Here is a 27,255-nt window from a genome sequence, read left to right as displayed (position 1 = left end):
GTCATGTCCTTAAGAAATAGGAAACAATATTTAAGCAAAGACCAGACACAGCAACCCGGCGGTGTTAATGATCTTGTCAAAATGTATCACAATATGAATGCAGACCTGCCTTGCAATACTGAAAAGCATCTGTTTAATGAAAAATAACTGTTTAATTTTGCAGCATAAAAACAATCCAAACTCACTGCTAATGTAGTAAAACATACTTGCATGGAAAAACACACAAATATAAATGAGAGGTGGAATTTACACAGTATTGCATGTGTAAAGGGTTTCATTAGAAGATTAGATTCGGAAATTAGACCCTTTAAGCTGTTCACAAATGTATAAATTGAGTGGACCGATGCAAATATTGAGTGACCATTTTTTAATATTGCATCTGTTCTTTCCCAAAGAAGGTCTATGGATAGAACTAATGCCGATCACGGCCGTTCATTTAGCTTCTCTTTGGCACGTCTTCAAGTTCAACCCAAGTAATGTGGTCCTCTTGCGCCCCCTATTGTTTGTTTTGGTTTAATTTTTAAACCAATCGAAGTCGCGTTTGCTCACAAAGTCTCAACGCACAGGAAACCTTTCCTGTTGCTGGTTGGTCTATTGCCTTCGACCAGCCCTTTACATGAGGGTCTTGCCAAGCATCGAGGAGGGAGGGGATATTTTAATGGCCGTCCGTAGCACTACAAAATGCAAAAAGTCCGGATTATCTACCATATATAGACTGTTACAGGCACCGATGCGTTAAGTACGCATTTCTGTGTTGATAAGCATCGCTGCGTGGACATATTCGGAATAGAGATGTCTTTGTAATGGTGTTTGTACTCTGCTGAGCGGACTTTACCCGCTTGATTTGTGTGCGAGTGGGAAATCAGGCCTAGCCGGCTGGCTAAAAAACAAGCGGACGGTTAGCCTTTCGCTGGAGTTAAAAGGTAACACTGCATTATTACTCATTTGTAATTACGGACGATTTCTGCACCATAGTATTTCCATTCAGACCATTACGTCAAAAGACTAAAACTTGTTTCAAACGCAAGGTTTCTGACATTTGAGGCAGCCAGGTGAGAAATGTAAACAGACTTACGTTAGCATAGTTAGCCATGTTAAGCTAATGGCTAGTGGCTAACTTTATAGTAGTTAACTTTACAAACAAGGGCTGACTGAGCTAGAGTTAACACAGTACTTAGCTGTCCTGTAAGTATGTGCTGATAGGTAAAGAGTTTCAAATTGTATTAAAGTTGCTCTAAATCGTTCACGCTTTCTGTCGTGTTGCTCACATTTACCGATGATGGTTTGGAAAGCTATACCGCTTGAGCTAGCTATGCTAACTTTGTGCGCTACCAGCCAACAGCTGAAACATAACTTAGCCGGATTAATATAAATAACATTCCCCAAACCACTCATGACGATTACAGCCTGTTTTTGTTTTATGTTTTTTTTAAACACTCCTTTGCTAAGTCGTTCGTATCAATTTAAGTGCGCAGATTATAATGTTCTTGATGATCTATTGGTATAGTAAATGTTTTATTGTCTCTGCTGCTGTTCACAGGGAATATGTAACATAGAGCAGCCAACATGACATCCAGATTCGGCAAAACGTACAACCGCAAAGGTGGGGAGGCTAACTCGAAATTTGAGGAGGTCTTTTCCAATAAAAAGCCCACTCTGACCACCAAATGGGGGGAGACCACCTACAAGGCTCAGCTCGGAGCCAAACGGCCTTTGTTAAAACCTGACGTTTCTGAGGTCCCCAAAAGGCCCAGGCTTGAGGACAGTGATAGTGAGGAAGACCCGTTTGGCTTTGACAGTGATGAAGAGTCCAAGACTGTAACCTCCCACAACGTGTCGCAGGCAAAAGTTGCTGAAGGGGAGGTGATGAAGACCACCACAGTGCAAAGCACTGGGACAGCCGCTGTTGTGACTTATGCACAGTCCTCTGCATGTTCAACAGCCACATTCACGAGTAAGTTTTCATTTTTTTCCATGCACTTTTTTAAACTCCTTATCCAAATTTCTTTTAACCTGCTTATTTAAGTTTTACAGTGATTTCTAACTATTATAGAAGCATAGTAGTTCCTGTCTTTTGTTTAAACAAACCTGCATTTATCTTCTCTTTTGTTCAAAGGCAAACAAAAAACAGAGGAGAAAGTAGGTAAAAATAACCAGCCGTGGTACAAAAGTGAATCACAGAGCAGCCAGAAACCTGCATGGGGGACCTCTTTGTCAAGCACAGTCCTCTCTGATGATCAGAACTTCTCCCAGAGGTCCACCTCCTCCTCTCCTAATATAGACACATCTGTTAAACTGTTCACTGATGTGCCAGGTGGTAGCAGGGACTTCCAATCCTCATCTTCTTGTGATGGCTTGCTGTCAGATGAAATGAAAGGTGCAGAGGTGGAGCCTTCAGCGGAGGCCCCACCAGAGCCAGTGGACAATATTCCCGCTTCCCCATTTACCCTGAGGGCCTCAAATTGCAAAAAATACCAGCGGCCAGGCCGTCCTGACAAATCATCATCTGAACTTGCAGAAAGTAACAGCAACAAGTCCACTGATGGTGCAAGTGCCCAAGATAAGCCCAACAGTGCCCTTTCTGCTGGTGCAAGTAGTACTGCTGCCAGTGCTAAAACAGCAGCCAAGCCTGTGGGAAGGGGTGGTGGGAGGGTACGGGACTACACGGTTCTCCACCCTTCCTGCCTGTCAGTGTGCAATGTCACCATCCAGGACTCAATGGAGCGGAGCATTGACGAACTAGTCAGCCTCGCTCCCCCAGCTGACCTTGGAGAAGCAGGGCAGATGAAGAAGAAATCAGATACACCACCACCCAAACCTACTAGGTAAGGCTGATAGTTCTGTGTCTTAAAAGCCACATTGCAGGGAGAATTCTCAAAATACTATGTTCTGAATTCTTATTTAAACAATTGTAGCCTATCCACCATTGCTAATTACATGGATGGGTGACTTGAGTATATTTTCTTGTGTCATTCAAGATTTTGTTTTTGTAGTAAATATTTTCAGGTTAAATATTTATTACCGTGTATACACGATACCATAAGGCAGCCATCATGTGGTAGGTTAGTAATTTAAATATAATAATACATACTACCTTATATCTTACTTCATTGTGTGCTCATACACACTTTGCTTTATCTCTCACTAGTACTGGGTCTTATAAAAATGTCATTCATTCATATTCTGAGGAACAAAGTGCAGACGCTACTGAAGTTCAGGTTTAATAAAGATTTCATTGGCACTTAGATTATGCTTTCATGTATCGTATTGTTATACAGTATTGGCCAGACTTTTGCTCTGAAAGAATGTGCTTTACCTTGATGTGTCCCTGGCTTTAAAATTCAAAGTTTCGGGTCATACTTTGAAGTTTGATATGTTCTTGCGCTTTCATTTCATTGCTTTTGAGAGGCAGGTCAGATTGAATCACCAGTGGCAAGAGAGGCAGCAGGGAGTGAACCTTTAGTTTGTTAGATTAATGTTAAATCCCCTCTAACAAGTCAAAATGGCAGATGGTGGCAAAAATGTGTGCTCTGTCTGTGTCATTGTGTGTGTGATCTCATCTCATGTCAGCCATTTATACGGAATTAACTTGATAAGAATTATTTTTAAACTAAACTATTGACATCAACTATTTGGAGAAACGTGCATCAGTGTTTGTTCTATATTCTAAAGTCTACAGTTTATTAGATGTCTCTAAACAGTAACATTTATTGACAAAAAAGCTTTCTATTCACTCAGCTAAGTAATTTTAGGCACCCACTTTGAAATCCCATTTTCTTTTCTTTGTTTCTACAAAAGAGTTTTTTCTTTGTCCTGCTTCAGTTTCTATCTCCTTTGAAAAATCCCATAAGGCACAATACTTCAAAACAAAATAATCTAAAAAAAAAAATATTCTTCTTGTTTGTAGGTTCAGACCCACACAGACAAAGACCAAGAAGACCAAGACCGAGACCAAGCTAGAGTTCTTTGGCTTTGAGGACAAAGAGGACCAGGAGGGGGAGGAGGGTTCAGAAGCTGGCAAGAGTAGCTACAAGATCAAGTACTTTGGCTTTGATGACCTGAGTGAGAGTGACAGTGATGATGAGAGCTCCCAAGCCAAAGAAAAGAAGGCCAGGAAGGCAGCCGCAGCCTTAGCTGCTTTGAGCTCCAGCGTGGATAGCCCTCATACCAGTGACTCTCAAGACAGTCATGCTAGCAGTAATACAGGTAAAAGCAGTCCTTAAAAACAGATCTGGTGTTGGTGTAATTGTCATTTTATTGCATGATCCAATGTAACGACATAAACTTCAAACCTCTCTTTAAATTAGAAGTGCTTGGATGACCCACTTTGGTTAATATTCCATCCATTTACAAACTCATGCTTTTTTTTTTTTTTTCCCTTTAATCATCAACAATCTGGTTTATCCAGCAGATGCCTTTGACTTTTCCGATGACTCAAGTCCTGGTGGTACCGAGGGCCAGAAAGCACGCTCAGGGAAGCCAAGTGACAAATCCAAGGACGTCGGCAGTGGACTGAAAAAGATTTTCAGTGGACCCAAAAAGGTATTTAAGCATGTTTTAAAATTGGCCGTGTGTTTCTTGGCTCGCTTTTCAACCAAATGTTTTCTTTGTCCTGTGCCATCCAGTGTCTTTGAATATTTGCCCATGAGACTTTTTTTTTTTTTTTTTTTTTAACAACTGCATAGACAAGGGATAGGCACAAACCTTTTAACTGCAGTCTGATCAATCTAAGTGTCTCAGTACAAGTCATCTAGCACTTTTGATGACCTTACTCCTGACCAGGGTTTAAAGCAGGTCTGACACGTCTTGGCTTATTGATGTTTAGATGAGATTTACATAACAGAATGCCCAGCTTGTCTGAAAATAGCCTGAGATAACGAGAGTGAGGAGAGCATCAGAGAAAAATAGAGCAAGTGGGCGGGTAAGAGGCTCGACTGAAAACTAAATTTATATGGTTGTCATTTTATGTAATCCAATTCTGTGATTCAGCAGTGATGCAGGTTAGAACTACAGTCAGAGACTTAAGGCATTGAACTGTGATGCCCAGGGAATAACTTTTGACAGCAGTCTCATTTGAATCCCATAAATGTGCGTTCAGTAGCATGCATGGGTTTCCACTTTGAAGGGGATTTGGATATTACCTCTTCATCAGGCACATATTTTCTCATAACTCTGCTTTGATTTGTAATGCTGTGCTGTTTTGTGTAATGCCCACATTTTCTCTCTTTATCTAGATCATGTTTTGAAGTGGCTTTGGGTTATTTGTAGTCTGTCTTACTAATTCTGTGTAGTTATTCTTTCTACTTCCTCAGCAAAACTTCCTACATTGTCTTTGTACGATATAATTGAGTTTCACAATCTGTCATTTTCAGGAAATGTTTTGTGCTGCTTGGGGACTGTTGTGTTCTACACTGAGGCTGCTGTTGTCTTAGTCTATCAACATGAATTCAGCATGCAGTGTTTATGGGTTCAGTTCTGCTCATTTACAGCTGGAACGTGGTATTCTTTAGAGAATAAAATATTGGCATATAGGTTGTTGTTGTAATTTTTTTAATTAATTTTTTTTAAACTGTCATCACTGAAATGCACCAATCTGAAAGCACCATCAGTATTTTCTTATGCCAGCTGTTAGTAATCACTAAATATGTGTATCCGTTTAGTTAACTGACAAATTTTTAAGTTCTTGCTGTGTTTCAGTCTCCTGCTAAAGCTGTGTACAATGCTCGCCACTGGAACCAGCCCGAACCTGAAGAAATGCCTGTGCCTCCAGTCTCTCGATCTCAGACTGCTCCGGTAAGATACTGTATTTTGCCTGTAGACTGTAGACTGTTAGTAAAAGATGGACAGAATGTGGCATCATCTATTAGCTTCTTAAACCTGCATTTTGAAGCCATAATATTTGTGTTTTAGCTGCTGGTATGTTGACTTTGTTGATGTAGAGACCATATTTAGGCCAGTTGGTGGGGTGCTAAATCATCAGCTGATCCTAGCAAAGCACAAACACGGGTATCTGCTTATTAACAGAATTATAATACTTGAATTTCAGTCACTGAAACTGAATATCAAACTTTTCGGATGGGCTGTGCCACCTGGCAAGCCATATTACTCATCAGATAAGTACATTAAAAATGCTTCAAAAGTTCAGTCTAGTCCAGTTGAGTACTGAAGGTAAAGTATTGCACAAAATCCACTGTAGCTAATGTTAGCACGCCTTTCAGTTTTAAGCTATAATAAAATGTCAATGTGAGCTATTAAAAAATCAGATATTATGGGGGAGGAAGTTGGCTATGTAGACTAAATCTGTTCTTTGTGCCAGGTGTTCTTTTCATGGCTGAAGCTAGGCATTTTAAAATACCACAAGTCAATCACACATTGATTAATTTTGGAGCCAAACTCAAATTGCTATAAGAGAAGCCACAGTTTTTTTTCCCTCGTCTTAATTTTTCAGCAAGGTTACTGCTTGGTTTACTTGTCAGGAACTGGAACAAAAATGTAAATCTGTCATTGTGAGTAAAGAGTGTATTTGTATGTTTAAAGTTCTCATTAGGGTGTATACATTCATTTTGCACAGAGAGGGTAAACACTATTACTGGGTTATTATGTAAAGAAAATGCTATTAACTAGCGCCATTTATTTGTGTTTGTGTTCTTAATGTCCACATATTAGGATACTGTTTACTGGTCTCTTAGTAGTCAACAATTTCTGTATTAATTGCTCTAATTAGTATTGCTGTTCAAGTGAAATTACTTTTCCAGGCAAGTGAAGTTTGCTTGTATGTTTTGTATTGAATTACCCCAATGGAAATAATGTTTGTTTAGAGACTAGCTAATCAGACTCTGGCGACTGGGATTTAAAAGTTATTGTTAACTTTGCACTACCTCGTCTGACATCTGTTAACAGCACTTATTAAAGACTTGTGTGGTTAACAGACTGTTCAGCTGTGGTAAATCTTGTGGACATGTCATTAAACAGATTTTGTTGCTTTGGTATGAGCCCCGTTTCTCAGCTTCTTTTTTGTCCTTAGGCTATTTTATCGAGCAGCAGCAAGGACAGCAACTCCCATAAAGATGACGGCTTGTTCAAAGCTCCTCCACCGCCACCCAAAGTCATTAAGTCAGAGACCATCCCCACACGACTCAACCAGGATATTGTCACAGCACTCAAATGCAGAAAAGAAGACAAGGAGGTGAGTCCAGGTTACACAGATTTGCTGAGTAACAGCAGTTGTTAGATAAATCTTTCTGATCAGTTTTTACTTCACATTTTGTTTGCTTGCCAGTATGAATTACCCCTAGCCCCCCCTTTCCCCCCCTTCCTTTTTAAACACTCAGCCAGTGAAGGGTTGGCATTCATTTGATGTGTGCCAGTGCTACTCCCATACAGCTTGTGTCATTTACAGATGGGCCTTCTGGCCCCAGATCAGGCTGTTAGCCACAGATCCCCTGAGGTTAAATGGCTTCAGCTACACTAAGCTGTCACCACACACTGATTCTGTTATAAACCCAGGTCCTCCATCCTGTGTCGTGCTGAGCCCCCTCACAGTGTGACTGCTGATATAGATATACATACAGTGTCAACTGCTGATCATACTGACCTGAAGCTTTTGCTGGCTGTGAAACCAATAGAGGAATTTAGAAATGTGAGCAATTTGCTGTGTGTGTGTGTGAGCAATTTGAGGGTCTGGACAGATGCAGTGCTTCTCAATTAGCTACAATTAACCCCATTTCCCTTACTACCAGCTGTATACTGTGGTGCAGCATGTGAAACACTTCAACGATGTGGTGGAGTTTGGAGAGAATCAAGAGTTCACAGATGATTTTGAGTACCTGGAGACGGGGCTCAAGAGTAGTCAGCCGCTCAACACAAGATGCCTTAGGTAAGTTTAATAACCAGCTGGGAATTTTTCTTTGTTGTGTTGTAGAGGAACATTTCTATATTTGGTCTGATTTTAATTTCTTTGTTGTGACTTGCTAAATGTTACTTAGTTTACAAAGTTCAGTGACTGGTACAAGCATATGCCAGTTAATATTTCATAAAAGTACCTAAAACCAAAATTCATAAAGTAAGTTATTATTCTTGCAACAAAGTAGTAGGAGGTAGAAAACGCAGAGTTAATACTTTAAAAACAAGCACAGATGATCAATTTTAATTGAATTGCACTCCAGCCCAGAGACTTCATGTGTAGCTAAAGTTCTCAATCATTTATGTCCCTTTGCATATGCTCGCCTCCCTTCCACCGTTGTGCCTCAGCCTGTTAATCACATTTTACTTCCAATTGTGATTTTTCACTTGCAGCGTTTATGAATAATAAAAAAAAAATATCCAAGATTAAACTAATATTGTTCTGCGTTCATTTTCACAGCATTGCTCTCTCATTGAAACCATGAAAAAATAATTATTGATCATGTGTCACTGATTAACTAAATGTGATAACAAAATCACATTTAGTTAAAACATTGAAACTATGATGTAAATCACACTTCTTATCCAATGTTTTCATAGGATTTAAGTGATTTTATTCATAATTTAAACTAGAAATGCAGTACAGGTAGTTAATGTGTGGCCATACACCACACCCAATCCGATATTTACATTATGTCTGGGCTAATATATGTAAAACATTAGCACTTCTGAAGGTGTCTCACACCTGGGACACCAACAAGTTTTCACTGTATGTTTACAATGTTGTACATCAAACTGGTCAAGTAATGACTGAAGAGCTTCAAATAACTGTCATAATGAGTTGAGATGATGATGATGATAATAAAATTATAATTAACTATAATAATAAACTAAATTAGTTTTACATTGTATTTTTTTTTTTCGTCCTATAGTCTTTTTTTTGTATTTATTTGTTTTTACTTATTGCTACCTATTGAATAAATTGGACATTTTTTTTTATTTGTGATATATGAAGTTACAGAATTGGAAAGGTGATGTTTAAGTCAACACTGACATTTCCTTACACATAAAAGAATCATTCCCAGTCTCTTTCTCACACTGAGAAAAACAGCTTAATAATTTAATGCTTGCATTGGATCCATGCTGTGCATCAGCAGAAAGCCAAAGTCAGGCTGTTGTTGTTTTATACCATTAGAACATTGGATTGATGCATAGCATGGGCAACATTGAAGCTTTAGTCTTTAAATCTTTCCCTATATTTCTTTAGTTTGCCATTTGTGACATTTTAATTTAAAAGTAGGCTGATTTCATTGTCATAAATCTATCTTTAACATTCCCTCTATTCTCCACTTTCCTCCCTCATTTCTCCAGTATAATCAGCCTGGCCACACGGTGTGCCATGCCCAGTTTCAGGATGCACCTGAGGGCAAGAGGGAAAGTCGCACAGGTCTTCAAAATGCTCAACGATGCTCCACAACACCCGGTCAGTCAAAGTTTTGTTTTTAATTAATTATTTTTTTGTCACCTCCTGCCACAATCTCTTTCTATCATCTCCCTTGAAGTTTTGACAGATGGTAATACAATGTTTGAATAACTTGTGCTTTCACAATTTATTTTGTGACATGAACCATTACTTTTCCATCTAAGATGAAGTGTTGAATCACGAGCCCTGTTTCTTCGGTATTAAATTATCAAAATGCAAGAAGAGTGCAAGGAGACCTCAGTAGTTATTCAAATGACATCCCAGGGTTAGATATGCACACGTATAAATAGGTTTGTGATTTTATTTTTTGCTCAACAAGTAGGTTTTCTGTTGTTAATGTAGTGTCTTAAAATATATTAGTCTTTCCTTTAAATAAGCGAAGAGCTTGTGGTGGGTATTATGTTTTTATGATATGGCAGTATTTGTGACCGGATGGACCTTTTTTGATGTCAGTTTGTCTTAATCTTTATTTTATTTATTTCTTTTGTGTGTATTTTCTGTTTTTCTCTTGGTGCTGTTTTTAACATATTCTTTGTATTCTGGTTGTAATCCTTGACTGAATAGCACTTTGAATCAACTCATGTTGTTTTTATATATATCTAAGTATAAATTTTGTAATTTTGAGAACTATGTAGTGAAAGTGACACACAATAAGCTTTTTCTTACTGATCCAGAGCTTTCTCCATATGATCTACACTGCCTGCACCCCTTTGTAAAACCTGATCTGTCATTTTATCAGAACCTCGCTCTGTGCACGGCTGCACTGATGTACATTTTGAGCCGGGATCGTCTTAACATGGATCTGGACAGGGCATGTCTGGAGCTAATGATCAAGCTGCTGGAACTAGACCAGGACTACTCGGGTCACCAGGATCAGCTCACAGCAAAGGAGATGGCAAAGGTCAAAGAGAAGATCAGGAAACTGTGCGAGACTGTGCACAACAAGCACCTTGACTTAGAAAACATCACGGTAGGTTGTCCATCAATAAAGAGATCATAACATCATCACATAACTGGTGAATCTTGGATTTAATCAGTAACCACAGTCTCTTGTTCATATATTTATTGAATAAGCAACACTATGTACATTTTTAAACTACTTTAATGGAAAGGTTTTTCATAAAAATATAATCTGTCAGTCTGACCTCTTTGTATGCACCCCCTTCTGCATGCAAATACACTAATCTTACTGCAGCTCAGCTGTCAGTTTTGACCTGTCACAACTGATCGACAATATTTCAGTCAGAAAAGTTGCTGATTTGATAAAATGACAGCATTAATATTACATATGCTTTACTACCTAGTAATGTTTTCTTGGTAAACTGGTTTATATTTCTTCTTATCAAGCTTAATTAGGGGGAAACATGTGTGTTTTAGTGTAGACGACTTTTACAATAGTGGGTTTGTAATACAAGCATACATAAAATTCCAGTGATGTGTTTTTTTAAACATGCTTCTGTCCTCTATCCCTGCAGACAGGGCACCTTGCCATGGAGACACTTCTGTCGTTAACCTCCAAGAGAGCTGGTGATTGGTTCAAAGAGGAGCTCCGGCTACTGGGAGGCCTGGACCATATTGTTGACAAAGGTGGGTGTTGGATACTAATGTGCTCAAAGCCATGCTGTACAGTGCATATGTGTATACCTATGTAACGATTTTGTTTGTCACGGTTTGTAATTGCCACATGTCGTGTGTGTTGCATTGCCACAGTGAAAGAGTGTGTTGACAACCTGAGCCAAGAGGATGACAAGGAGAACCTTGTAGCATCTTTATGGGGGGCTGAGAGGTGTCTGAGAGTGCTTGAAAGTGTAAGTACAGTTCTGTCAAGTTGGATTCTCTCTTGCACCAAAGTCACACTAGAGTGAGCCTCAAGGACAACAGTAATTGAGTACTAAGCTGTGAATTGGCTGGTGACCTTTGTTACCCGATTAAATGCCTCTGCTTAAAGCACTGAATGTGTCTTTATCAGCTATATCTTAAAATGCCATTCAGCTTTCCGAGCTAAACATAAAGGGTCTCCCTTAATTTTGTGTTTCTTGTCTTGTTTTCAAGGTTCTTGGTGTACTTTTTCCCTCTATTGATTTCATTTCTCTTTCATCTCCTGCCAACAGGTTACAGTGCAGAACCCTGAAAATCAGAGTTACTTGATTGCCTACAAAGACTCTCAGCTTATTGTCTCCTCTGCCAGGTGAGCACCAGCTACTGCTTACAGCTATTATTGACTGTCTACAGACATACTGGGACACAGTGGCTATCGTGACAACAGGTCCTTTTCACTTTGTCTCTTTTACTTTTTGTAAGATCATTTTACTCATCATCACCTCGGGGCAATTCTAAAGCTTCTCATGCCCATCAAAAACAACATTAGGGCAAATAAAAATAATCCTAGGATAATAGATTTGGATAAAGGTAACCACACCGATAACCAGGTCTGTGGTTTCTAAAATTGATAGCAAAAGTTACATCTTAGTTTTAACCATGGATTCTTCTTAGTTTGCATTCATGAACACAGTATATCGAAGATCAATTGTGCTCAAGCTCGTTGCACTTTCTGCATTTAGGATTATCTTTCCACTCTGCACTTTAATATTTTTCTTTATTTCTGTTATGTCACTTTTTACTTTCTGTCAACAATATCTTTTTCTTACTTTTATCAGAGCTTTGCGATACTGTGAGGATATGATCCAGCGGTACAGCAGGGCATTAAACAACACCTCTCTGTCTTCATCGGCTGCTGCACTGCCTCACTGCAGCTTCACAAATGTGGGAAAGGCGGTGGAGGACTGTATGAGGGCTGTTATTGGAGTGCTGCTCAACCTTACCCATGACAATGGTATTCTCATTCCTTTTTCTTTTCTTATACTATTTATGGAAAACTGCAAAAACTCAATTTACTGTAGTTTTTTTGTTTGGATTGTAGTTCTATAAATATACAAAGATGAAATGGCTCATTGTGTACTTCTGTACAAAATGAATATATTCGTGTTAATGTGGTCAGCTAGAATTCAGTTGTATCTTGTATGATTATAGTCTGTACCGTGAGCTATAATATTCAGGTGCTTAGCAGGGAATCATGTTGACATGTGTGAGCAGAGGTTAATAATAAGGTTATTTTTGCCTACAGAGTGGGGAAGCACTAAGACGGGTGAACAGGATCAGCTAATAGTGACTGCTCTAAATTGTGTCCTTCAAGTCCCACGCTACATCCCCCAGGAGCAGCGATTTGACGTGCGTGTGCTGGTAAGGTTCTCTTCAACAACAGAAAACATCTTCGCAACGGCACAGTTGCTGACACGCTGTTTGGTAAGTTTATGTATGTATGTGAATGTCTCATTTGTGTATTCTGTGGTGTATACCAGGGTCTGGGTCTACTAATTAACCTTGTGGAGTACAGCTCCAGAAACCGCCACTGTCTGGTGGACATGGAGTACAATGTCGACGACACCTGTCTGGAAGACAGCCTCATGCAGCCTGCTGACCCAACGCAATCTGACACATTGGCAGAGTCAGCTGAGACTCAGGCAGATACGGCTGACAAGCCCAAGTCCTGCGGTGCTTTGGCTGCCCTGGTGAAGGTAGGAACTGTGCCAGAACTCATACATCAATATTTTAGCAGTCACTGGATGTGGCTCTCTTTTGTCTTTTTGTTTAAAAAAACAAACCAAACCCCCACAAAACAATAGTTTAATACAGTTTAAAGAGCTGAATACATCTTTCCTATTCTTAATTTAAGCAGAAACAAAGTGATTGGGTGTTGTGTTGCAATTTCTTTTGTCTGTATCATAGAACTCGTGAACCACTCATTTACCTGGTAACACATCTTTCTCGGGAGTGTTAAACATCTCTTCACTGCTTTAAATGCACACCTCTGTTTGCTCACAGTATTAAGTAATAAGCAAGTGTAAGTAAATGCTTGCTTGTTTGTGGATTAAAATTTCAAAATTAGGTTTTTATTTAGGTTTTTCTTTTTTAATCAATGTCACTGCAGCCAGAGTTCTTGCAGATTTTCAAAAAGTCTGGAAACTTTTAAAGAAAAAAATGGCAATTAACCTCAAAATTACTTTTCATGCCCAAGTATTACAGGCTAGTTTCACAGTATTTGGCATGCCTATTTGCTTCCTAACTTTGCCAAGATGAAATACCTTTGCTGTCAAGCTAAACTGCCACTCTTTTATTCCCTTTGAATTATGAAAAATTTGCTGTGTTACTTGGCTCCTGTTTTTTGGCTTGTGTTTGGAGTTCACATCTGTTTATTTCCCCTGGAATCCCAGCTCTTCCTTGAGAGGGAGCGTGCTGCCATCCTGGCTGAGGCAAAGACTGACGACCTCATCAGTGAGGCCCCCAAACCGGCACTAGACCAAAGCGGAGAGTGGCAAGAGACATCAGGAGAGATCCAGTGGGTGGCATCCGAAACAAATGACAGCCAACCCGAGAAGAAAGAAGAGGAGGATGAAGAGTTGGACTTAAATAAAGGTAGATATTTTGGGGTTTGTGCATATATGAGGAGCTGTTTGTAGCTTTGAGTAAAATTACAATCCAAATAAATGCTGACTCAATTTAAGCATGAGTTAATAATATCTGCAATAAGGATGAAGATACCAGTAACTATAAAGCTTTGAAAAATATCCCTATTAAGAATTCATTAACCGAATCTCTAATAAGGCTATTAAGGGAGACCACACTTGTCTTCAATAACAAAAACTTGTTTTTAAAACTAATTTATCCAACATTGCTCAGTTCTGGCTTTTCAAATGACATTCTCGCTGAATTTTACACACCAAATGATTGGGGGTGAGGAGGGGGTAGATTCACAACATTTATCCATAATGGGAATAATTTCATTTATTAATCCATTCATCTTAAAATTCTGAGTTTTGTGTATAAGCTGTGTAAGAAATTGTGCAGACAAAGGAAGGGCAGTTTCCTTTGAGATGACATTTCCAGTTTTTCTTTTTAATGTTTTCCAAAGTTTTAAAACTTCTAGATCGACATGGAGAAACTTTTTCTTTTTTTTGAACTCGTAGATTCCTGATCTTTAAATTACTATGGGTTAGGATGGCCAGGTCGCACCCGTGGGTGTGCGACCTGTGGGTGTGCCGAGTGGGGTTTTCCCCACCCGGCACACCCACATCCACCCAATATTTTAAAAATATGTCATTGATTATTCTCTGTCTGTGTCTTTGGTAGAATTTTATCTCGCTGCATCACTTTTTTTTTTTTTCCCAAAGAAAGGAAAATTGTTAAAGAAAAATCAAAGTGCTGTCTTCACAAGTTAAGCTTGTTTATAAAAGCCTGAATATAACACATAATTTTCAAATTGCTTGCTCTTAGTTTTTATTTATTTATGCCATTTAAAAAAACAAAACAATGATTTTTATTGAAAATAACATGGGAACCCCATAAGTATATCTGGGGGGGGGGGGATTGTTACAAGTCTCCACCATACTTTCTCTGGTCATTGAGTGATGTTGTGTCAGTTTGTCATGCAAGATCAACAGCTCTTGTTGTTTTGCCTTCAATGTTCTTCTCAGGCTTTGATGTAGAGTGCTGCCATGATTTTTGGCAAATTGACTTCTACACTTTAATCTGTTTAGCTTTAGCCTTGATGCTTTTCTCAGCTGCGTCATTAGTTTCTGCCACAGCGCATGCTTTGCATCATAACAGGCTTTGCTAATGAATAATGAAACCTGTGTCCAGCTATTGTTACAGTTGATTAGTTTTTGCAGCTCCATTGAAGTTTAGGTTGCGAAATACAAACCTTTGTTCTTTAGTACTTGCTAGTCCTTTGAATGTGACCTCCATGAGCACTGTAAAACAGGAGTTAATGTTACTCTTGTGAACATCATGGACTCATTGTTTTTAATGCTGTGTAGAAGTGTTGGGTGAGCTGATCAGTGAATTACAGCTAAATATATATTGGGAAACCTTGTCTTTCTCCTTTGTGGTTACTGCAGCTCTGCAGCACGCAGGCAAGCATATGGAGGACAGCATTGTTGCTTCATACACAGCCCTGCTGCTGGGCTGCCTCTGTCAGGGCAGCCAGGTAAAAACCGGTGCAGATTTATACATTTTGTTTTGTCCAGATCTTTAAAAAAAATCTATAATATGTGTTGTTGCTCACTTCCTTTTTTTGCCATCCTCAGATTAATGTGACTACTGTGAGAGAAAATCTACCTAAAGGAGATTTCTCCATCATGACAGAAATGCTGAAGAAGTTCTTGAGCTTCATGAACCTCACTGTGAGTGTGACTATTCAGATCAGCCCTCTGTTATCAGTGTTACGTGATGATGCATGTTGAGATTGACGAAGTTTAAAATGATCTACAGTTATGCAAATACATGATGAATTATACAGGCTCAACAAATCAAAGTGTTTTTCTTAAAAAACAAACAAACAAAAAATACTTATATTTTAGTGACAGTGTAGTGAAAATACTGACACTGAAGGTCTTCGTCCTTTTTTTTCCCCTCCTCCTAACGCCTCTGAGTGTTGATGCAATCCTTGGCTTCAGGCAAATTAAACTGAAGATGCAAAAAGCCGTTTAATTGGACCCATTGAGCAAAAGCACATTTTTGTGCAGTGAAGTGGCTTGGATGAAATAAACATTCTTGAGGCCCAGTAATTCTGTACAATACCACATTTTCCCTTTTAGTTTCAAATAATTGCAGTTTTTCTATAGCTCAGTTCAGCTCCTTTCAGAACCCCCTAGAAAGTGAGTGAAATGCTGAGCCTTTATTTCTGTTTATTAATGAAATGACTTAGGAATTCAAAACATTTGAAAGATGAATAAATGAAAGCCTTTCTGATTGTTGCTCATCTTCCAAAAAATAAAAAGCTTATAGTAGCACTTGGCTTTTATGAAGTACTACTTCTTTATAATACTAAATGTATTCAACAGATTATTAACAATTCAATATTTTTTTATGTCCAAGAGGCATAATCGAAATGATAAAATTTGCAAAACATAATTTTCAAATAATTCAAGGATTCCTGTGATGCTAGCACTACCACGCCACAGATGTGTGTTTTGCAGCAGCTTTGATTGTGACACATCCTGTCAGAGCTGAAGATTGGAACCATCTGTTTCATAAACATCCCCTTTGAACAGAAGCATCCTGTTATCATCAGTGTTTGCATCGAGACCTCACAAGTAAAGTTGTTGGCATCCTCACACACTTGTTTTTGTTTTTCCTGTTCTGTCTCCACACAGTGTGCAATGGGCACCACAGGACAGAAGTCCATCTCACGGGTCATCGACTACCTGGAGCACTGTTAACAGACAGCAAACTATCGAGCTCTTACTCCGACTGCACATTAAACGGTTTCCAGGTTACTCTTGTTCTCCACTACCCATTAGAAGCCACAAGGGGCCATTGGAGTCTTAGCAGCATTCTCTTGACTTCACCTGATCAGCAGATGTTGCGATCACTCTAAACTCTGAGGAAAAAAGGCATACACTGACATGTGCGTAAACACACGCATACAGATATACACAAGTTTCACTCCCTGTCTGGAGCACAACCCGAACCAAAGCCCTGCTAGCTGACAGACATGCAGACAACTTCAGTTCCACTCGGCTAACAGCCCATTTAGAGTCAGATCCAGATTCATCCTCAGGTGAGAATCGGGCAGACGCGAGGCTACATCCCCGTAATCCGCGGAAAGTTAAACGAAGCAGACGTCTTCACACATCGTCCCGAGATGTGTGACGGTAGCAGGCCACTGAGGAGGAGTCTCCCGTTTGCTGCCGGGTCTTGATTTCTGGCTGCTTAGCTGGAGTGTGAACCACTGAATCAAATTTTATGGATCATTACATTTTCTTCTGTGCGTGTCCACGTCCAAGCCAAGGGTGAAATCATAGATTAGCATGAAATCATTTTCACAGACGTTTGAATGATGTGTCTGTACGTAAAACCTGTATGGAATGATTTTTGAATGCAAAATCCCATTGACTTACACATTTGCAATTGGCTTGAATGTTTAAGGGAAATCGAATTTCTAGCTTATTTTCTAAGCTTTTCATTTTGTGCCGAGTAATTTTTGGGAGCTTGATTTTTGTAGGCTTTGGCTCATTATATTTTTAGATTTTTCTTTTTGCCTTGAGGGCATTTCTCTACCAAAATTATGAGTTACTGTTAAAGAAATCAGGACTGCGTGACATACTGACTTTTAATAGGATGTCCGTTATTTGACTGGTGACGGCACTCGGAAAATTACGAGCTTTTCTAAAAGTTAGAATTCTTCTCAGCCGTTGTCTGTTTGCTCACATTTTAGTTTGTTTAGATTATTTAAAGTTCATTTAATTCAGCCGTGTGTAATTAGAGTATGCATTTAAACTCACTGGTATAACGTGATGGATTACTCAAAATTATGATTGTTGTGCTTCCTTTATGTTTGTAATGAAGTTATTTTTAATGTATTTAATTTAATGCGTTCTCCTCTTGTGTAAAATGCAAAGCCTACGTAATGAGATCCCAGTTGTGTCCAACATCGGCTCATTATAATCCACCCCTTGTGATACAGCTGTGTGGCTGGGCACAGCACATCTGAGTGGCTAAATTTATGCTTAAATTGTAGTTTTTAAACATCAATCACTAAAATATTATGCACATGTTGATCAACATAAGTGGGATGGGGTTAGGGGCAGAGATGGGCAGTAACGCGTTACTGTAATCCGATTACTTTTTTCGAGTAACGAGTAAATAAGGGATTACTATTGCAAAAACGGTAATTAGATTACCGTTACTTTCCCGTAGGAACACTGCGTTACTAAAACCGTGATTTTTTTTTTTTTTTTTTTTTTTTTTTTTGCGAGAATGTCATGACAGTGACGTAAGCGAGTGCGATGTTCGTGACAACAGCTGTGTGCAGATCAACAATGGATCATATATTGAGTGTGGGAGAGAGTATGAGCGTGCAGCGTTTAAAGCGTGGAAGTACTGACCTTACTTTGAGTTTGATTCCATAAAAAGTGACAAAAACATTAGCGTCCATCGTGCGTGGGAAGAAAACTTTTTTACAGCGAAAAAAAACCCCTAAACTTCCAAGCAAGCACCGAGTAGCTACGACGTAATGAGAAACTCACAGAGAAACTCGCGGATTCTTCCACTGACCACTGCGGCACACCTGCACCAGGGTAAACCTCCGCCTATGCCACTCCTGCTTTACAGGTGAAAATAGAGCAACAGGACCGCTGAGTCTTTGACTTTATTTATTTTCTGCTGTGTTTTACTTGCATCTATTTGAAAGAGTGAGTGAAAACACAAAAAAAAATGTATTTTATGTGCTGGAATGTGCAGAAAATAGGTTTAAATATTAAACAAATTTCTTCCAGTCAGAGAATGTTACATATAATTAAATTTTTGCTTGATGCATAAAGTTAAAAGATTAAAACTGATAAAACAAGTTTTAAAAAGAGACTTTTCCATTTGATAACATTTTGTATGATGGATTATGCAGAAAAAGTAGAATTGGGCTGAAAGATCTATCGCTTTATCACCTATTCAGGTTGTAAATCGTGTTTTTAAAAAGTAACTAAGTAACTAAATAATTAATTACTTTTGAAAATAAGTATTCAGTAAAGTAATGAGATTACTTTTTGGGGAAGTAATCAGTAATTCGTTACTGATTACTTTTTTCAAGTAACTTGACCAACACTGGTTAGGGGAGTCTAATATTTTCCTGTGTCCAGCCACAAGCAGCTTCATGTTTTTGCTCATGATATGTTTGCATTGGATAACATGCATTAAGCTCCCATTTATTTATTCTATATTGGTGTCATTTAAGCCTTGATGATGATGTTGACCTGATCCTTGGAAAAGCCTCTGTCTTGTACTGCTCACATGTACGATCACTGATTTGAATGACAGCCATACCTGTAAAAACGTTAGTTTTATCTGCTTTGTAGGGCTGCAGTGAACAGAACTGCAACTGCATTTTACTGTTAATCACTTTGAGAAAAAAAAAAAAAAATCTGGTCCGAATGTAAATACTCCTGTACATACCAGTTAATGGACATTTCAGATGCTTAGACTACTTTTTTCCCCTGAAGCTGATATTTTTATTTTATACAATATTTCTGAGTTGTTTTAAAAACAAAAATTGCAGGAAGAGGAAAAAAATGTTTGTACCCCTTTCAAGGACATTGTCTTTGGTTACATGTAAATAGTTGTATCTCAAAAAAGAAAAAAAAAAGTTGCTACTTTCAGTACACTCCCTATGTGGTTTCTTCCTTCTATTGTTTTCTTTCATTCTGAGCAAGTTAAAAAATGTTATGTATTCAGAGCTACGGGAGGTGAACACTTTACTAAACACAAGTGGTGTTTAGCTTCCTTTTTGTATTCATGTATGTGTAGCAGCTGCTGAATGCTTAACTTTGTATCCCAGTTTGTGCCTGTGTGCGTGTGGATGTGCAAAACCCCCTGGATCTCGCTCATCCCTGACAAACTGGCTGGGATAGAGTGAGAGTCCAAAGCATGGTCACTATACTTAACAGCACTCAGCGGTGACAGTTTGTGAACGTGGCCCCTCAGCTTGACTGACTGCTGCATAATGGAAACAAAAGATTCTTGTTGCAGTTGCTAGCCAAGAGTCAAACTTACAAATAGCTTGGGGAACGAGGGGAATGTAGTGATATACTATCTGACAACACTGATTTCATACAGGCGACAGCTGTGTCAACCACGATTCAACAAACGCTGCCTCGAAATGTGAAGCGTCAGGAATTGTCAAGACAGGGAAACATGTTGAGTAAACATTGCACAGATAACATGTAATTATGTCTTTATGTTTTGTTGCCCAACATGCAAATACATGATTAGATGCAGGCAGAAGAGCAGATTAAAATTCTAAAACGCATGATTGCAGACAATGGGCACCTCTGCCTTCATCCGCCTGCTGTACATTATAGCTTTCATGGCAGTTTCTCAGTAGTGGGAGGTCAGAGGCAGAGAGAGCATTCCCTCTGTGATGATCGATGTGGCAAGGAAGTGGATGAGTAAACAAAGAGGAAAAACGCAGCATTTCCAATAGCTTAACAAGATTCGTAGGATGTCCTCCGCTGTTGGTGAATGTGAGGGAGGAGAAAAATGGGGGAAAAGGAGAATGCAGAGGCATGAGATTAACGTTTCCAACTTGTCAGTCCAAACCCTCTCAGTGAGGCTGCGCAGCCTACGGCGAGCAACTACAACTGTTTTTTGTTTTTCTGTTTGTTTGTTTTTTTCCCCTTCCCAGCATTCATTCTTTCATCCCTCTCCATATCTGGACACATTTCCTCCTGGCTTGACTCGTTTGTCTTTTCAGCATCTCCCCTTGCGCACAGGCTGCTTTAGATTTTCAGAAACCGCTGTGTTCTGGTTTCTGCGGTTTTAATTATGGGAATTACTTCGGCAAAATGCAGCTTTTTTTTTTTTTTTTTACTCCTTGCGGCTCCATTTGATGCTTTATCTCGCAGTTTGTTGTATGTGGAGGGAGTGAATAGGTGATTAGCTTGCAGGTGCAAGAATTGTTTTGTTTTTACAACTTCTTGACAAAAAGCAAAACCAAAAGGATTCAAGGCCGTAATGCCACTAGGTGGTGTGAGTACTCAGCCTCTGATCGCAGTGTCTGAATGGTTGAAGTAAAGTGCACACACCCACACGCACAAGTATGTTCTCATCAGTGGTGTTGTCTAAGGATTTTCCCCTCGAGCTGTAAGAACTCTGCTGTCTTTGGAGAGAGCAACGCGCTGGTCTCACTGATGCAGTCACGTGCATGCGTGCTCCGGAGGGAGGTGAAACATTTATGAAGAGGCTCTGTTGATGCTTTGCTGACCATTAGCGCCCCTGTTCACTTAAATCAAGCTGTCACATGAAGAAATCGTCGTACCACCTGTGCACCAACACGTGAAACTCAGATGGGAACGTGCAGACTCGTTCGTCTCCTCAGTCTGTGCAGCTGCAAGTGCTCCTCATGACAGTTATGTGGGTGAAGAAATGTTTTTAGAAAGACTCCTGCTTTCAGAGGTTTTATATATTTTATTAATACATCGGTACAGCATTTCTAATGCGTGTTTTCACAGTTTTAATTCTTCAAGGATACAAACTAACTCACCCTACCTTTGTCTGAAGATTAACTGAGGCGTTTGGGCAAAGAGGAAATACTTGAAGAAGTATTCTAATCCAAAAACAAAAGTTTTGCCTTCAAACATTTCCTTAAGAAGTAGTACAAGAGTAATGTCATTGAGATGTAATTAAAGGATAAGACTGGCAATAGATCTCTTTTATTATTTTTTTTTATTTAATGAGTTCATGAAAAAAAAAAGATTCATCTTCTGAGTGCTCACCTCACAGAAAAAAGTCAGGACGTTAATAGATAACACTATGTAGCGAGTTTTACTTTAATTACCCCAAATGGGGTACTTGGTGAGGCATCTGTGACAGGCTTTCACACAGTTCCGCAGTTTTAAAGTTTTAAGTTGGAGTTTCCGAAAACTCTCAGTTTCCCAGTTGTAATTACAACTTGGAAGCTGGTGGGAATGTTATTTAGAGCTTTGAAACTCAATATAGTATTAATGTGGCATAAGCCCCAAGACAAATGGTTCCTACTGAAGATCTACATATTTAAAAATGACTCGAGTCTTGAGTAATTTACTTAACTGGCACTGAAGTTTTTTTTCAGCAGATATTAGTCTGCAAACTAAACTGCACTGAAACAGAATTTTTATGGTAGTATATTGCAGGTCTGGTTCTCTGGTACAGCTGGGTCCATAATTTTTTGGACAAAAGCTGAAGTTTTGCACCTTCAATCAAGATGTGATTAAAGGGCAGACTGAGTTTTAATTTAAAGGGTTTTACAAATATTTTTGCATTTACTGTTACTGTTACTGTCCCCCCTTTCATGGGCTCAAAATGAACTGGACAACAAACTGAACAATGTTTTAATATTTTAAAATCATGCTGGTTTTTAAACTCATGGTCGAAACTCTGCATTTCCTTCCCTCCCTCGAGGTGCTCTAAGTCGTTACTACAGCCACGTTCAGTTGCTGTTGGTTTTTTAAAATTCTTTCTTCATAGAGTTTTGTATTTAATAACTGAGAAGCACTCTCTGTTGGGCTTTCTTTGCCTTGAGAAACTCTTGGGTTGCTTTTGCTATACGTTTTGGATCATTATTCATTTGCAGGTTTTGTCCTGTCAGTTTTTGAGTATTTGTCTCAGTCTGAACGTCAGGTCGAGCAGAGAGCAGCTGTATATGCTTATAATACTGCCTTCACCATGTTTAATAGATAATGGTGGCATGCTTTGGATCATAAGCAGTTCCTTAGTTTCCGTAGTTCCGTAGTTTTCCATCATTCTAGTACAAGTTAATCTTAGTTTCATCTGTTCAAAGGTTATTTTTATTAAATTTTTAATTTAATTAAACTGTGCAGACTCCTGTAGATGTTTTCCAATCTGATCTCAGCGGGCCTTGTTTATTCAGAAGTTCACATGATGTTTCTTTGCTTTTTGAATTTTCATTTCCATGATGGCATCTCTTGGTAGTAGACCTTGACAATGATACACCTCTCTCCTCCAGACTGTTCTTGACTTGGTAAGATGCTGTAAAAAAAGTTCCTTCTTAACTTTTGAAATATTTCTGCTATCATGCACTTTAATTCTCTTCTGCTGTTTTTCAGGCCCTTTGGTGTTGCTCAGCTGGCCAGAGCTGGCCTGAGGTATATTAATTATTTTGAAGAGCGGACTGGACTGTTGATTTAAGCAAAATTTTTGTCTCTGTCTCTAACAATATTATTTTGTTTTTTTCAGCCCAATGATGGGCTCCCTCACGTACACTGACATGTCCCCGGGCTACATATTTGAAATTAAAATGAAAAGAATATATAAATTCAACACTTTGAATCAACTTCAGATATTATGTCTGCTTCATTTGTCATGAGGTAACAAGGGACAGACCTCACCTAGCCATGAAACTGCTTGTCAGTCAATTGTGCAATTAATTTTTGGCCTCTGGGGGTTGGTTCATAAAAATGGCTGTAATTACTAAACAGTTATTATTTAAATTTTATTTTATTGGTACGACCCCCCCCCCCCCCCCCCCCCCCTGATTTTAAAGCTGCATGTCTGCCAATTTAAAATCCACAGTGGAGGTTCACCAAAGTACAAAAAAACTGTTTCTTTGTCCATCAAATTCTGGACCTAACTGCAACATCAATAACATCCTGAAATTGTTTTGTGCCCACATTTAATGCAATCGGACCAAATGTCCGCCCCAGTGTGTGGCTAACCGTTTTGTGCTTTTATTGTGGAGGTCTGTGTCACATTTTATGTTGGTTTACTGGATTATTCTTACGAAACATTTCAGGAGTCAGTCATTTGTTAAAGAAACAGTTACAGTCAAGTTAGATATAACATGTGTCTATAAATGCGGAAAAATTGTAGGAAGTAGAAATGGAGTGAACTGGAGTGCAAGTGTGTCCGAGCTGTACTTAAGGACAGTGTTGGAGTTAATGTATTTTGTTAACTTCTGCCACTGCTGTTAAAACCAACTCCCTCTCTCTTGTGCTCTCCAATTTATATGTCAAGACAGATTAAGTCAGAGGCTAAACACTGAAGCTGAACAGAGCGCATTATCTTGAAACTGCAGGGGAACCAAGAATCAACCCTGAGCATCACACTGTCAACTGAATGAGGAATTTTGCATTGGCCACAAAGCTGAGCCAGCACGCACTGATTTCTGTACAAGCCTGGGATTATTTAGCTTTCGCTACAAAGAGTTTATTCAAACAGTTTGTCCACTAGTGCCGCCCTATTGTGCTGCCACAGCAAACTGTGCTCTACAGCCTAAATGAATGCTTTCATCGGTGTCTTGTTTACTCACATGCACATTTGAAGGTACACACACCGTCAGCCAGGCCAGGCACATGAAAGAATACACACACCCCTGCAAACACCTCGCAATATAAGCACTGAACAAAGAGCCATCACTACGGCACATGTGCTGCATAACAAATGTGTAAACACAAATACATTCGCATTTTGTCCAAACAAACGCAGCACACAGATCACTCTCTGCTCATTCATAGCCAGGTTGTTTCTCTTGTCTAATCTCACCCCTTAAATCATTGAGTGGCAGGGCAGAAAGACTCACCAGCCCATCTGTATTCCTGGGTGTGCGTGACCTGCACTCTAACGGATGGGCTTTGACCACAGGCGAGCCAGATGAGGAGCAGAGCAGAGCAGTAGTATTACTATCCCACACTGGCTCTGCCTTTTGCTATTCTCCACCTCCGGGCTCAGCCTTCTTTCTCTCTGTGCCGGCAGGGTGGAGCCTGATGAGTGTTGTGTGAGGTCGGCTGGGTTCCTGTTTGTGCATTTATGGCAGTCCATCTGTGTTAATGCGTTAGGGCAAGAAGCAGTTTGTGTGTGTATGTGTGTGGATATAAAAAGGGCATGAAGTTCTTCATCTGAAATGGCCATCACTGTAAGTTTCTTCAGGGTTTTGCATTAGCAATGGAGATTCTGCCTTTTTTTCTTTTTCGCACACATTATATAATAAGCAGACAGATATTAATTATTGATCATCATTTTTACTTTGGTTTATGTTGATTCAAATTTTTGCAAACACATTTGTCTTCAAATCCTAGGAGATTCGGAGGAGAGGCAAAGCATGTGGGTTGAGTTGCAAGAATGCTTTCTGAAGCCCAGTGTCTGTGCAACTGCATCAGATCCGAGATCATAAGGTCAGGGGAAAGGAATTTGTACAAAAATAGCAACTGGCAATTAACTTTCCCACAGTGAAAAACTGGCATCGGCCCGGCTATTTGTTTTTTATCATCACCCTATTATTACAGCTGTATTTTTGGCTTTATTTTTCAAGGCTGATGAAAGATGGGCAAAGAGGCAGAAAAGATCCCAGGGCACTCGGATTTGAATCAGGCATTGGCAATTATCAGTGTGTCTTATCTGAAATGTCATTATATTCGCAGAATCTTAGATTCCTAAATCTCCAATCTGCAGTGCTGTACTTATAATTTGTCATATGACGTACTACAGCACATTCATTTTCACTGTAGATAGTAGATAATAAGGTAGAACAGAGTTCTGTTTCCTTCAGCAGATCATGATTTGTGTCAGGTATTGCTGCAGTTTTTTAAAACCCACTCCTGTGATCCTGTTGCACTAATGTAAAGCGGAGATCTTTAAAACATGTATGCATTAAGCTCCAAAAACGCCAAGTGCAATACTTAAAAGCTGCAACCAGAGACTCAGGCAGATACTATAACCAGCAGTGTCTTTATTTCAGCACTTCAACAAAAAACCCAGTGCACACTTTGTACTCCCTGCCACCACCATTTTCCATTGAATACCTGCATGGTGCTCTCTCTCTTTTTCTCCTAAAAACAGCTAGCTTTATTCTTATGAACTATATATAAATGTAGTTCACCATAAGCTACATCAGTACACCTTGCATTGTATCTTGCATGGAAATAAAACGATTGTCCTGTAAAAATCAGGGCAATAAAGTAATTCTGATTAAACAGAAAAATATAAAATGTATTGTAGAGTTGATGACAACAAAAACAAAACTGTTAAAAGTGGAAATTACCCACAATAAGAAATAATAATGATTTTTATTTATCTCTCTCTCTCGATAGATAGATATAGATATATCTATATCATTCATTCTTTCATTCTTTCTTTACTCTCCCCTAGTGACACCACGATGTAGCGGTTAACACAATGATGTTCCCATTTCAAGATTGGGAAGAAATACAAACCCAGCCTCAGGGAGTCACAAGCTACTGTACTCCAGTGCTGGTCCCAAACCTGGATAAATGGCAGAGTTGCATCAGGAAGGGCATCCCTCATCAAGTCTCTGCCAAATCAAACATGCAGTTCCATCTTCTGTGGCAATCCCTTGGGAAATAAACCAGTAGCTGAATGTACCTTTTGTTGTTTGCTCTGTCCTGGCATTTTATTCTCAGGAATTTTCATCAGCCAAAAAGGTTTGCAGACTTGTTAGCTTTTCTGCCAACAGGACTGTGAGTTTGTTCGAAAGATCTACGTGTACCATGTATGACTTTCTCATAGTTATTTTTGAAAATTCTATTTTCAACAATTAACTATGCTGAAACACTGTTCTGTTTCTCAAGCTGGGATTAGTCATAAAAGACTGTGTCTTGCTAGGTAGAACTATTGATGCATCTCTAGCAAAACGGTGCAATGCAGCTTGTTTTTTGCACTCAAAACTAGGGATGGGTACCGGGCACCGGTTCTGACATAAACGGTAGTAACCAGACCAAAAAGCAGCGCACATTTCGGTGCTTTATTTCCCCCTGAGCTGTGATACACTTCTAGCCAATCATTTTACATTTCCGAGGATAGTAGGCAGGGCCAGGTACGTACGTTATTTTAGAGCAGAGCTACAGATTAAAAATGCCCAAGGCAAAGCGGTCAAAAGTCTGGCTATACTTCACAGCAAAATATGCAAACTCAGCAGCCTGCAACAAGTGCTTTAAGCTGATACTGTCAAATCCGATGAAACACCTGGTGACGCATAGCGTTTTTTTTTTGGTTTTTTTGGGGGGTTTTTTTTTAAGCCGAGAAATGCGCTGTATTTGATAGCTTGCTGCGAGACCTCACACCGAGCACATCTACTGCGGGTGGGTTGCCTGTTATCGGACTCGGATTTAGCAACATCCCCCAAAAACACAAAGAGTAGAGTCCTGGCCCCTAGCCCTGCCAGTGTAGCAGAAATGATGACTGATGATGATGGCCGCAGCAGCAGCCGTTCTTCTCTGGGTCAGTAGCTTAATGTTGTTCGTGTGTAATTTACGTTGAGTAGGCTAACCACGTTATTACATTAATGCATGTAAGGTGAACTAGCAAGCCTC

At 39.3% G+C, this 27,255-nt stretch overlaps 1 protein-coding gene across 8 annotated transcripts; it reads left to right on the top strand.

Moving 5' to 3' along the window:
• The first annotated feature begins 614 nt into the window (after window positions 1-614).
• wapla (WAPL cohesin release factor a) lies at window positions 615-26,307 on the top strand. Of its 8 annotated transcripts, XR_013900838.1 has the most exons (22): window positions 615-923; window positions 1,541-1,954; window positions 2,117-2,825; window positions 3,908-4,206; window positions 4,409-4,542; window positions 5,698-5,793; window positions 7,025-7,186; window positions 7,740-7,876; window positions 9,274-9,385; window positions 10,125-10,355; window positions 10,861-10,972; window positions 11,096-11,193; window positions 11,497-11,573; window positions 12,043-12,218; window positions 12,510-12,625; window positions 12,745-12,960; window positions 13,657-13,858; window positions 15,340-15,428; window positions 15,529-15,624; window positions 16,597-16,850; window positions 25,006-25,101; window positions 26,075-26,307. XR_013900838.1 is itself a non-coding variant. In XM_026189887.2 (20 exons), the coding sequence occupies exons 2-20, from the start codon at window positions 1,567-1,569 to the stop codon at window positions 26,075-26,077; spliced, it is 3,453 nt and encodes a 1,150-aa protein (XP_026045672.1). In that variant the 5' UTR covers window positions 615-923; window positions 1,541-1,566; the 3' UTR covers window positions 26,078-26,307. The 8 variants fall into 8 exon arrangements, 4 of the variants coding, with proteins under 4 accessions (XP_026045672.1, XP_026045665.1, XP_026045664.1 ...); XR_013900839.1 differs by lacking the exon at window positions 25,006-25,101; XM_026189887.2 differs by lacking the exons at window positions 16,597-16,850; window positions 25,006-25,101.
• The last annotated feature ends 948 nt before the right edge of the window (window positions 26,308-27,255 follow it).

This window comes from Astatotilapia calliptera, chromosome 13 (genome assembly GCF_964374335.1).
Source record: "Astatotilapia calliptera chromosome 13, fAstCal68.1, whole genome shotgun sequence".
Lineage (NCBI taxonomy): Eukaryota > Metazoa > Chordata > Actinopteri > Cichliformes > Cichlidae > Astatotilapia > Astatotilapia calliptera.
This window is presented reverse-complemented; position numbering and strand designations above follow the sequence as displayed.